This window comes from Protobothrops mucrosquamatus, unplaced genomic scaffold (genome assembly GCF_001527695.2).
Source record: "Protobothrops mucrosquamatus isolate PMUCROS unplaced genomic scaffold, P.Mucros_1.0 scaffold1248, whole genome shotgun sequence".
NCBI classification, from domain to species: Eukaryota; Metazoa; Chordata; class Lepidosauria; order Squamata; family Viperidae; genus Protobothrops; species Protobothrops mucrosquamatus.
In genome coordinates, this window is record NW_015387455.1 from 26329 (window position 1) to 39443 (window position 13115).

General features: G+C 38.6%; 1 protein-coding gene across 1 annotated transcript; it reads left to right on the forward strand.

Annotated features, from left to right (window-relative positions):
- Positions 1 to 1132: 1132 nt before the first annotated feature.
- PACSIN1 (protein kinase C and casein kinase substrate in neurons 1) lies at positions 1133 to 13115 on the forward strand. The gene is made up of 9 exons (XM_015821092.1): positions 1133 to 1215; positions 3265 to 3421; positions 4699 to 4934; positions 6351 to 6506; positions 7261 to 7436; positions 10204 to 10324; positions 10709 to 10833; positions 11002 to 11195; positions 12944 to 13115. The coding sequence occupies exons 1-9, from the start codon at positions 1153 to 1155 to the stop codon at positions 13051 to 13053; spliced, it is 1338 nt and encodes a 445-aa protein (XP_015676578.1). The 5' UTR covers positions 1133 to 1152; the 3' UTR covers positions 13054 to 13115.

Here is a 13115-nt window from a genome sequence, read left to right on the forward strand (position 1 = left end):
AGAATTCAGTTATACACACTCACACAACTGTACTGCAGACAAAATCTTCTTTCAGTACCAGCCTGATCAAATCTATTGCATTCAGTTGAGTTTAAGATTGTTCATTCTGTGCCGAAAAATCTGGGTAACTACAAAACGATACCAAAAGGATACAGAATGCTTAGCCATTTAATGATATGTAGAATGTTTGCATCCCAAATTCAATAGTCCTATTTATCTTGAACTATAAGCAATATTCTCGTCTTCTCCAATTAGCAAGCTCCAATTTGATTTTATCATTTTGGATTTAAGACAATTTTAGAACATTCTGTAAGAATTTTAATGTTTAACTTTAATGTTAAAGAAAGTATTTCCCTGAAGAATAACTTTGCAATATAACTTTGCAATTGTAATCGCACAAAAGCCTGGTAAAGGGCCAAATCTAGTAAGTTTTCCCAGCAATGTTCTTGTTTGTGTCATGTGACTTGCTACTGAAGATATCACAAAATATTTATGGAGTATTGAAAGCAACAAAAGTGCATAGCAGTCCTATTTGGGAACCTTGCTTACACTGTGTATATTTCTGTCATGTACAATTATTTTTTGTAACTGATGAAACATTTCTAAATTCTTTTTATGAAATGCTTCTTATTTAGCAGATGTTTCCAGAAAGTCAGAATAAGTTCTTCAGGTTTTACTTTTAAGCTTTTACTATCTGACATGGTGGCATTTAATTTATTATGCCTGGAAACTGTTGATATGCAAAAAGATCTTATGTCCCTTGTTGCTTGTTCTGAAAGATAATGCACATTGAAAAGGATTCCCTTAATAAATGACCTCTGGGGGGGGGGGAGAAGACAAATCCAGACAAATAGATTTGTCTCCTGCTGAGAGAAAATGTTTGAAAAAAGGGTGTGCTGGATAAATTAAAAAAAAATATATTTCAGAACATGGTGCTATTTACCATAAGGCAAAAGGTGGAAGGTTCACATAAATGGGAAGATAATAGAAAATCATGCATTTTGTCTCCCAGAAAGCCTCTGCCTGTTTCCAGGTAAAATTCAGGTGATTATTTCTCCTACATATTTGTATTCTTTCCTTGCAGTGCATGAGGTCTGGTCCTGTTGGCAGAGTGGCTGACCCCTTGGTGATAAATAACCAGGGCCGCAAACAATGTCAACTTCCTGTGATGAATCTGTGGCATCTGTTGAAGAAGTAACTGACAGCTTCTGGGAGGTAAGGACCTCCCCTTGGCATGAAAAAATGTTCATGATTGGCTGACTTAACTTAGTAAGAGCCAGCCAAATGCAAAACAGCTTTTCCTCTTGAGCAGTGGTTCTCAACCTTTTTAATGCCGCGACCCCCAACCGGTCGTAAGTCGAGGACTAAACCGGTCGTAAGTCGAGGACTAAACCGGTCGTAAGTCGAGGACTACCCAACCGGTCATAAGTCGAGGACTTTCCCTGCCCGGGAGCGCCGCGCATGCGTGGTTCCGCCCCCTGCGCCAGCCGAGGCGTAGCTGGCAAGCGGCAGAGACGGAGCAGGCCGACCACCAGCTGGCCCAGCTCAAGGGAGGTAAGGCACCCGCTGGAAAAGGGGAAAAAAATGGCAGACAGCCTTGCTTGGCGACCCCCGTGAAATGGTCGATCGACCCCAAATGGGGTCGCAACCCATAGGTTGAGAACCGCTGCTCTTGAGGATGCTGAAACCCCAAGGAACTAGGGAACACAGTCACTTCAAAAAGTAAATATTTTTAGAAAGCTTCCATGAGAAGGTTCCAAGGTTCTATGAGATTTTTCATATTTCTTCCCCTGATATCAGAGACATGTAACCTCCACAGGAAAAAAGAAATTCAAGTCCTTGCCTGTTCCCTCCAGAAGCTTTCTAGAGAAGTCCTTGCAGAGAGGATTTCTCCACAAGGAGGAGGAGACGCAAAGAAAAAAAAGCTGCATTCTGCCTTTTTGATCTCCTGAACAGTCCCCCTCTGTCTGATCAGCATGTTAGATGTGATGTTTCTGAAGCTGGCATTAATAAATTCCATCACTTTGCAGTGAGAAAGAGATCTTATAAACAGATACTTTAAAATGATTCAGAAAGAACGAAAGAAATGATGGGCCACAAACATTTCTGTCTCCTGCTGGGGTCTAAAGTGCTTTAGATACACCAACGCCTTTGATAGCAGAGTATTTCTCAAATTAAAGTTGGTTTGCACCACCAACATCCAGGTCTTGGCAATCAGTTGTTTCTTTTTAAAACAGATGTTCAAAAACTACACATTCAGTCTACTGAAATACATGTCAAAATGACAAACGTTATTACTGAGAAGGATTCTAGAAATTGTATTATGACAACAATAATAATTTTTACTTATGACCATTAACTTATGAAATACTTTGGTAGGATTTCTACCTTAAAAGGTAAAATATACTTAAATAATTATAATAAATTAGTGATAAATAATTTTGCTGATCAAAAAGGAGACCATATTCGGCCATTTAGGAAGAGAGGGATGTTGTAAATTTATGCTTAGTAAAAGTTACGTTGAAGTTGTTAAAAAAATAAGTGCATTGGCTTTGCTCTCATTCTTAGTCATCCTAATTTGCCAGGTAGCCAAACCTGATTGGCTGGTTAAAAATTCAGCAAGGTCGCATTCATGGAATGATTTCTAATTAAGTGGAATCATTGTGATGAAAGAGCAAAAAGTTCAGGCTAATTAGAGGAGAATGGCACAGCGGCAGATTGCACAATCATTGTGAGCACATACAAAAAAATGTTTTCCCTGTTTTGCAGGAGAGGAATCAGGAAATGTACTCTTTACTCCAAAAATATACCTTTCATGCTGAAAAGAGAATGGTTGAATTTTAGTTCTGCACTATGGCAGAGCTCTAAGACATTACAATAACTGCAAAATGTCCCAGTGCTACATCAGGTAGCAGATTCTGAGGCTCTTTCTTAGTAAGCTTTCTGATTCCTTCCCAGTACTTGTGCAAATGCAACAAATTTAATCTATCAGGTATCTGTTGTTTGAAGGGAAGAGTCAGACTCAGAATTTTCTGTAAAGAGGCAGAAGAATACCCACGGCAATCACATTTTTAAGAGTTTTTCCTTTTTTGAAATCAAATGCCCCCTCTTCTTCTCTACCTCTCCTGTTCTCCACCCTCTGGTGCATATGCTTCCTGCGGGGTGCATTCCCCCCCACATGTCCTGAGCCAACCTGGCCTCCAGGATGATTCCTGGAACTACAGCCAGTCACTTATTCCAGGCAACTATTCATGTGCCTGGCAGGTGGGGAATTATAAGCGGACAGTGAAGCGGATTGATGATGGATATCGGCTTTGCAATGATCTGATGAACTGTGTCCATGAACGAGCCAAGATTGAGAAGGCGTATGCTCAGCAGCTGGTTGATTGGGCCAAGAGGTGGAGGCAACTGATAGAAAAAGGTATTCTTTTCCTTGTAATAGCATAGAAAAAGAGTAGTCTGGGAAGGAGCTTTTTCAAAAGCAAAAGGGAGAGGGTATTGCAATCTGCACAATTGTATCAGTTTTTTTTCTCTTGGTTTAACCTGGACAATATGGGGGAGAAGAGACCCCAAGGAGTTTTTTTCCTTCAGTTATTTTCATTTACTTTAAAAGGAAAGCATGACTGTTCATAAACTGTTGTCATCCTATATTTGAAGTTTCCAAGTTTCCTTAAAGGCAGTTTTGTGGGCCTTTCTAGGCAATCACTTCTTAATTTTGACAGATATTACTTCCAGATAAAAGTGTGGTCCAAGGTTATTGCAATAAAACAATTCAGATTTAAGAATAGTATGTAATATATTTATTAAGCCATTCAATCAAAATGAGCCAGAGCACTACTAGAAGTTCACAAGTTTCGTTAAATATTACAGTTAAATGAAATGCATGCTTATTAAGAACCCAATCCAGTTCAGTAGAACTTCCTTGTGCTGAAATGTATATATAATTATAATCTTACTTGTAAATATATTGCAGTACATATCCAATAGTAGCATGCTATCCTTTTCTGCATGATGAAGGAATAACGAAAGGGAGCAAGGTTATAGGCATTTATTTTGTTCAGGCAATTGAATATTAGTATGAGCAAACTGATGTCTTCCAAGCTTTTGCACCTTGAATACCGATCAGATTTGACAGCATGATCGATGGCAAGGGGCTATGTATTTCGTAATCCAAAACATCTGGAGGGCAGCAGGTTGCCAATGTTTAGCTTCATAAACCACAGGCTCTTGCAATTGCTTTGAGGACTGAGGGACTGAATCCTGGGAGGAGTGAGTATTTAACCATCTGCCATTACCACTTCTTGAGTCTTCAAAGCAGCCATGATGTTGTTTATTAAAAAATAAACTCCTTGAAGATTTAATCTTCCACTTTATGCCTTTTAGGGTGGCTCTCATGATTACTCATTTAAATATCAGTATAAGTAAATATGAGTCACATAAAGTGATTGGATCTTTTACAATCACAAATAATGATCACAAAATCTGTAACTAGGGTATCTGAGACGTTCTGAGAGCCTCCCTTAGGCTTCATCACTGTGGGCTTCTCAGCTCTCTCGACAATTCATTTGTTAATAAAGTAGAACAGTCTGTCAACTTTTGAATGCATTATAGGAGCATTCAGTCTGTACAGAAAAAATGGGCTGTTATTTCAGGATGCTGAGCCATTATCCCACCCTTACTGGTAATGTTTTTGCATAGGTCCCCAATATGGCAGTTTGGAAAAGGCATGGATGGCCATAATGACAGAGGCTGACAAAGTCAGCGAGTTACACCAAGAAGTTAAGAATAGCCTACTGAACGATGATTTTGAAAAGGTGAAGAACTGGCAGAAGGATGCTTTCCACAAACAGATCATAGGAGGCTTCAAGGAGGCCAAGGAAGCAGAAGACGGTTTTCGGAAAGCACAGAAACCCTGGGCCAAGAAGATGAAGGAGGTAGGAAGGAGTGGACAAGAGAAGATAACAAAAGATCTCTTAACTCTAGTTACTTTACAAAGGAAAGAAATCCATCAATTTCCATGGACAGAGGTTGAGATAGCCTTTCTTTCATTGACAACTTTTCCAACCTGATATTTCCCAGTTATTTTGAGATGAAAACTTCCCATTGTCAGACTCACTGGGATTTTGGGAGCTGCAATGCAGAATCCTATACATTGGGGGGGGCAGCAAATTAGCAATGGGATGAAAACATGTCTGTTGATTCTTAAGATAACCAAGGCAGTATAATAAGAAAATATTAATGTAACATGGAAAGGAAATGTCAGTGTTGGGCCATCGATTTATAGAAGCCCCTTTCTTTGTGGTTTAGATCAGGAGCTTTCAAACTTTTCCAGATTGCAGAACCTAATAGTAAAGAAAAAACAAAATTTCCTAGAATTTCTGACCAAGAGGCAAAGTTTTAGTTCAGAATTTCTCATTCTTGGTCATTGAAGTCCACACCTCTTCAATTGGCCAAGGTTGAGAAATATTGCTCTAGTTTGGCTGCATTCAGCTGAACCTTTTTCCCCACACTCCAGTCTTTCATAGAACCCATCAGCCTCTTGTGCAATCATGAAAACTGTGAGTTAGATTACATCCTTAGATACTGTATGAAGTAATATCTATATGCAGATAAAAATGATAAAAATTCTCTCAAGTTGAGTTTAGTACCTAAAAAATGCAGCCCTACAGTTTTGTCAGCAGTGATACAAATGTAGTAGGCCATGATATTCTTCCAAAATATGTTTTTTTTCTTTTTTAAAAAACTAATCTATAGCCCTGGAATTCCCAGTGATTCCCCCATCCAAGTATAAATTAATTAGCTTCTGAGATCAGCCAGCATTGACTGGTTGCTGTTTCTTGCTGAGGTGATATCCCTATGGAAATAATATTTATCACTTTCTATCAACCTGCATGGCTCAGTTCATGGCTATAAACTACATATTTTTGCTTCTCAATTTCTCCAAATTTTTAAATCCAGAACTTTCATAGTTGCTAAGCAAACTTTGAAATATAGTATGTCAATACATTAAAACACGAAAACTAGGCCATGTATTTTATTCAGTTTATGGTGATCTCATAGTAAGCCATCTCATAATACAGTTATTATTAAAAATATTTTATTTATTTGGTACCTTCCAGATGATTTGGTCTGCAATTCCCATTATCTCCAGCCAAGATCACCCCAGGTCATAGACTTCATTAAGGAAATTTGAGAATTTCTAATGGGAAGGGATTGCCTGTTGGGTGCTAGAGTGGGGAACATTAGTTATAATCTCTATGCAGAAGATTCACGAGTGGTAAGGATTTGATAACTTATGCTGACTCTCTGAAATAATTTGTCTGGGTTCTTTCTCTTGTCTCTCAAACCAGCTGGAAACAGCCAAGAAAGTCTATCACTTGGCATGCAAAGAGGAGAAACTCGCCATGACCCGGGAAGCTAATAGCAAAGCCGAGCAATCTATTACTCCAGACCAGCAAAAGAAGCTTCAAGACAAAGTGGAAAAATGCAGGCAAGATGTACAAAAGGTAGGAATGACCTTCACCAAAATAACTCTCAAAGTTAATGCTCATCTTTTTATATGAACAAGCAACAATCTATGTACACAATCACTCTCACACGCAGAAATATATAACTGCACACAAGAAAAATAGTCATCTTCATGTTTACATATAGATGAAGATGTAAGCATACATATCAAATGTATACATTTCTGTCTGTAGACGAGATATATTGATCACCTCAGAAAGTACAATTTACTTTTAAATTGTAGCAGTTATTTATTTATGTGTATTATTTAAGGCCCAATAATTACTTTCCATATCAGCTGCTGTTCCTTCTTTTTTGAATCTGAAACAGAAATCCCATCCAAAGGCTATTCGGTGACACTGTCACAAGTTCACACATGGTGACTGCATTTTCTAAATTCAGAATTAACTTGGAACTTTGTTTCTTATTTGTATAACAAGTTCCAGGAACAATATTAAAGCATGCTTCCAATAGAGATGGTTGCAGCTGACATTAATTACAGCTGAGATTAATCTTTAATTCAGTGCTGATATGGAATAAACTCATAATTGAAATCTTTATGCAAGTTTATTTGGGATTATGCCTTATTTTATTTATTACTTCTATGGACAATCTATAAATAATGTCAATCAATGTTATATTTAAAAGAGCAAAATAATGCATGCCTACCTACCTAGAAAATCTTACATGGATAGGATTGAGCAGTGGCCTTACTCAAGGAAACTTATCTATTTCCCTTTGTTACCTGGACAGGCTCTGGAGAAATATGAGAAGGTTGTGGAGGAGGTGAATAAGGGCACTCCACAGTATATGGAGAGCATGGAACAGGTCTTTGAGCAATGCCAGCAGTTTGAAGAGAAGAGGCTTAATTTCCTGAAAGAGGTGCTGTTAGATATCAAGCGACACCTGAACCTGGCAGAGAACAGCAGGTAGAATTATTATTATTGTTGTTGTTGTTGATGATGATCATCACACAGTCAGCCAGATGTTCAGACTGAATTTGGCATTTTTGTCTACCTGTCGAGTCCTTACCAAGGACCTGGGATAGGCAGATATGGATGTTTGAATTGATGGTATTACAGATATCGTCACAGGATGGAAGCTGTTCCCAGTAAGGCCGCCTTTTGCAATTGACTGATGGCGAATTTGTCAATGCCAATGGTGTCCAAGTGGTGCTCCAGTTGTTTGGGGATTGCACCCAAGGCGCCTATTACTATTGGTACTACCCTTGCTTGCCTTTGCCACAGTCCTTCAATTTCTATTTGTAGGTCTTTGTAGTTTGTTATCTTCTCCAGTTCTTTTTCTTCTATTCTGCTTTCTCCAGGCACTGCCACATCCACTATTCAGACTTTTTTGTCTTTCTTATCGACAATTGTTAAGTCTGGGTTGTTATTTGGCAGGTGCTTGTCTGTTTGAATTCTAAAGTCCCAGAGCAATTTAACATTTTCATTTTCTATGACTGTTTCTATTTTATGGTCCCACCAGTTCTTGCTTGCAGGCAAATGATATTTCTTGCAAATCTTCCAATGCACCATTGTTGCTACTTTGTCATGCCACTGCTTGTAGTCAGTCTGTGCGATCTTCTTGCAGCAGCTTACCAGGTGGTCCACTTTTTTACAGCTTTTTTGCATAGGTGGCACTTACTGTCTGTTGCTGTCTTCTCAATTTTGACTTTGCATGCATTTGTCCTTAAGGCTTGGTCTTGTGCAGCCAGAATTAGTCCCTCGGTCTCTTTCTTCAACTTTCCTGCTATTAGCCATTTCCAGGTCTTGTTATTATCTGCTTTCCCAGCTATTTTTTTTTAATGTATTGGCCATGACTACTGGCTTTGTCTTCCCATGCCTCCATTCTCTTCTTCATTTGGTCTTTCTTGTAGGCCAGTTTGGTCTCTCCAGTAGTCAGTAAGCCTTCCTGATGATGATGATGATGATGATGATGATGATGATGATGATATTATTATTGTTGTTGTTGTTGTTGTTGTTATTATTATTATTATTATTATTCATCGCACAGTCAGCCAGATGTTCAGACTGGATTTGGCATTTTTATCCACCTCTCAAGTCCCTTCCCAAAGACCTGGAATAGGGAGAGGTGGGTATTTAATGATGTTAAAAGTCTTAGTAAAGCTGCTTTTTGCAATTGACTGATGGCGAATGTGTCAATGCCAATGGTGTTCAAGTGGTGCTCCAATTGTTTGGGATTGCACCCAAACTGTCTATCACTATTGGTACTACCTATGCTTGCTTTTGCCATAGTCGTTCTATTTCTATTTGCAGGTCTTTGTATTGTTATTCTTATTATTCTGCTATTCTGCTTTTTATAAAAACATAAAAACTAAAGCAGCCAAGCCAGCTCTGAACATTGCTCCATCTTCTCTGTAATCTAATGTTTATGTGTGTGAGGGGGGAATAATCACCTCCCATAAAAAAATATGGGAGTCACAAAAGTGGAAGTTGATTTTTTTAGCAGCTCTGTAAAACTTCATGAATGAAACAAAGTGATTCAAAGTCTGATCTGGAGGCATCTTTAAAATAAGAAAGGACAATATTGGGAGCATTAAATGTTTTGCTAGCGCCCCCTTGTGCTTTATTAGAACAAGTTGAGTGGTCAGTTTTCCTTTTTTTATTGAAGATTCTACAGAGATTTTTGGACTCTTGTCTTCTATCATCTGCTCCCGAGACTGCAGGCTGGGCGTTGCTAAAAAAGCCCGCCAAGAAGATGTATTGGGGAACATAGTTGCTTGTATATAGCCTTAGGGGTGGGATTTCTTAACTTTGTATTGGGGAATTGTTACTTGTGTCTCCAGACTTGGTTTCAGTGTAAATAAGGATGTAATCAAGATAAACCAAACCCCCCTTGTATAAATGATTATGGAGCACTTGATTTATCAATTGCATAAACACAGCAGAGGGGCCCTGCAGTCCAAAAGGCATCACTTTAAATTGGAAGTTTCCCAACAGGCAATTAAAAGCTGTTGTCCCCCTCCCTAATCCGGATCCGGTAATAGATCAATCACAGTCCTGCTTTTTCTTTCCCCTACAGGAGACTCTTTCTTTCTGAGAAGAGCTGGACTGTCAACTCTAAAAATGAGCATGGCTGTAGCCATTTTCCCTATTCATTTTAGGCTGACACATAGAATGGAGGGAGGGGGTTTGCCAGGTGCTTTGCTAGTCTAAATAAACTTTTATCCCATGGGAACCAAGGTCATTGGCTGCTCCCGATGTGATATACATTAATTCAATGAAATACAAGGGCTACTATCACAGATTACGTACATACAGTCTATTTATCTCACAATCTCATTATTGTCTTCTCTGAGGCATAAAGCGTTTAAAGATTTCAGAAATATTTTCTAATCCTAAGTAGAACTTTTTCCATGCCAAACCACTCGCAGAATCATCAACATTTCCCTCGTTAACAGATTTTTTCTTGGAAAAAAATGCTGGGAGGAATAATGGAACCCATATAAAATTTGTTTATAGAAAGTAAATGGGATTTAAATGTTGTAGAATGAATGGCAATAAATAAAAGTATAAATCACTAAAATTCTGTGAATATGGCAAGGTGATTATGCCATAATATTCTCATTTAAGTTTCTCTACTTGCTCTGCCACTAAGCTTCTTTGTCTAATGTGTCTAATGGTGGTTTCTTACTTCAATCCTGTCTTTATTACTTTATCTTTTTGTAACGTGCAGCTATTCTAAAGTCTACCGTGAGCTGGAGCAGACCATTCGTATGGCCGATGCACAAGAAGACCTTCGGTGGTTCCGCAACACCTCTGGCCCCGGGATGCCAATGAACTGGCCTCAGTTAGAAGTAAGAAGCTGTCACAGGATGATGCCTCCAAAGATGGCTGCACTGCCAAGCTGTAGGTTATAGATTCATGGCTATTAGTCATGATGGATATCTGGAGCTTCAGGGTTGAAAGAGCCACGGTCCATGTGTCTAGAAAAACTAAAGCCTAAGACATTGCCCTCCCCTGATGCTGCTCCCCACAATGGAATTCTGCCTCTCTGAATACTGAAGTGACTTCAGAATAGCTTCTATGTCCTACTTCTGGTTTTACCAGAACCACGTGGTAAACTACCACAGGAAGTAGAATGTGTTTATTATGTTCTTAAGACTGGAGCTGAGTCATAGTGCAGTTGAAGTATTGGAAACTGAGGCTTTGGGGTTAGGTAAACGTTTTTTCATCTGCAGGAATGGAATCCAGATGCGACACAAACAATAAACCGAAGAGAGAAACCTAAAAAGAACGAGGGAGGCAACACACCCAATGCCAGTGGAGGTGGGGAAGCAACAGCACAGGCAGGAGATCGTGGCAGGTAAGCATATGAGATATTTCCAGTTTGAGACTGGCAAGATAGTATGTTTAAAATACATGTGGGCATCATGCACGAGAGTCTCACTATCTCCAGTCATCCCACAGAATTAGTTATATCAGAGATATATGCAGTAATATCATTTCTTACAATGCCACGTTCCATTACCAGTGTCAGCAGTTATGAACGTGGCCAAGCCTACGCTGCAGAGTGGTCAGACGATGAGGGTGGCAACACTTACAACTCCAGTGAAGCCAATGGTGGTGCCAATTCCTTTGAAGAAGAAATAGCCGGGAAAGGTGTCCGTGTACGAGCTCTGTACGATTACGATGGGCAAGAGCAGGATGAGCTGAGCTTCAAAGCAGGTATGGCGTGAACAGTGGTATGCTCAGGTTGCTCAATAAGTAATGAGGAAATTTGTCCTTTTCGAAAGCAAAGATCAAAAGTCTTCTATCAAAGTGTCTTTTTAAAGACATTTCTTTAATTTCTTAAATGGGTGCATTGCAGTAAGGCATTCAACTTGCATATTTTCTAGCCATTAGCAAATTCTAAAAATATAACTGAAACAAAAATCTAGTAATGGCAGACATAACTTTTCTTTTTTATCTATAATGTCATATTAATACAAATTTTGACTCTCTTATATTTATTGCAAAAGGGCCCTGTTCAATTACTTGTAGTGGGAGCTGTAGCTCTCAAATATGTTGTATCAAGTGCATTTAAATGCACTCATTCCTACTGTCATATACTTGTAATCTCCTGCTCTTTTGGCAAATTCTCTTAAAGAAAGACGTATTGCTGGTTTTGCTAGCAATTACCTCATAGATGCAGTTAATGCACAAATGACCTTAAAGTGTTGCTACCCGTTAGATATTAGAAGTTTTTTTCTTTGAGCATATGCATTCTCTCTACTAAAGCACTGCCTGAGGAATTCTCAAGACTGATTGAAAACTTAACCTGAACAGAAAGGAGATAATGTTAGAAAGTGGCTCTAAATTAAATTAAATTAAATAGAACATACTATTTTAGGACCGTATCTCTCTCGGTATTCATGAGGATGAGGAGGAGGCAGGAGGAAATAACCTTCTGTGCATCATATCACCGCACAAATAATGCAAAGTACATATTTTATGTCAGTTGCATGAGGACATCATGATGCATATGATGTCTTTATGGCTTCTACAGGACACCTGTGCATATATTCCTTGAAGTACCATATATACCTGTCAGTGCCATTCAGTTCCTACACTTGTACAGGGATCATGAACAATGTGCCCTTTATTATAGTTATTAGCAATAGGTAGAAGTCATTTATGTAGAAGCAATTAGCCACAGGAGCCAGTTACTGTGAGATAACTTATCAAACTAGTATGGCCATGTGAGAAACTAGTTTTTTATACGCATTAATTGAAGATATAAGGTAAAATGGCTTTCTGTATCACCAATATTTTCACTTACTTCTTGTGTCGAGTCATTTTATTTGATAGTTGGTCATTTCACTGAATATGAATCCAACTTGTGGTTTCTAAACAACAATATGCAAACATAGACAATTGTAATTTATTCAACAAGCCATTGCTAACAAAATCATGGTTTAACTTGATGGGGTCATTGTGCCAATTAAGCTTACATTAGCATCTATTTAAGGAAATTAGTTGGTAGCAAACTATATATTACACTTGCATATACTAAGGTTGTGCAGTGCTTCAGAGTTGATGCCAAAAAAAATCTTTCTGCAGCATATAATAGCACAGAGGTAACACCTGTTTGCAACATTTTGAAGTAGCCATGACATTTGGGGGATACTTTGACCACTGCAAATGCAGCAGTACAACCCAGAGCACTTCGCAGCCCTAAGAAAAATTCATATTTTGTTTTTAATAAAAAGGCAGTCTTTTGAAATCATAGTATGAAGGTACATTATATTCTTTTCCCACTGATCTTTTTCTCATTAAATCACATGCCCTCTTGCTTCTTTCCACATAGGTTTTAGTTTTACATATGTGTCTCAACATCAAATACACAAGAGAACTCAGTGTAGGGAAACAGTTGAGAGAGGGAATATCAGATTGATCGTGTGCTCCCAATTTGTAATTTATTATTATTTTCCTAGGTGATGAATTAACCAAATTAGGTGAAGAAGATGAACAAGGGTGGTGCAAAGGACGTCTAGACAACGGGCAACTTGGTCTTTATCCAGCTAACTATGTGGAGTCTATCTAATTCTGTCATGTTCTCTTTGTGCTGCCAGAATTCAACCCTCTCCAGTCCACCATCTGTCTATA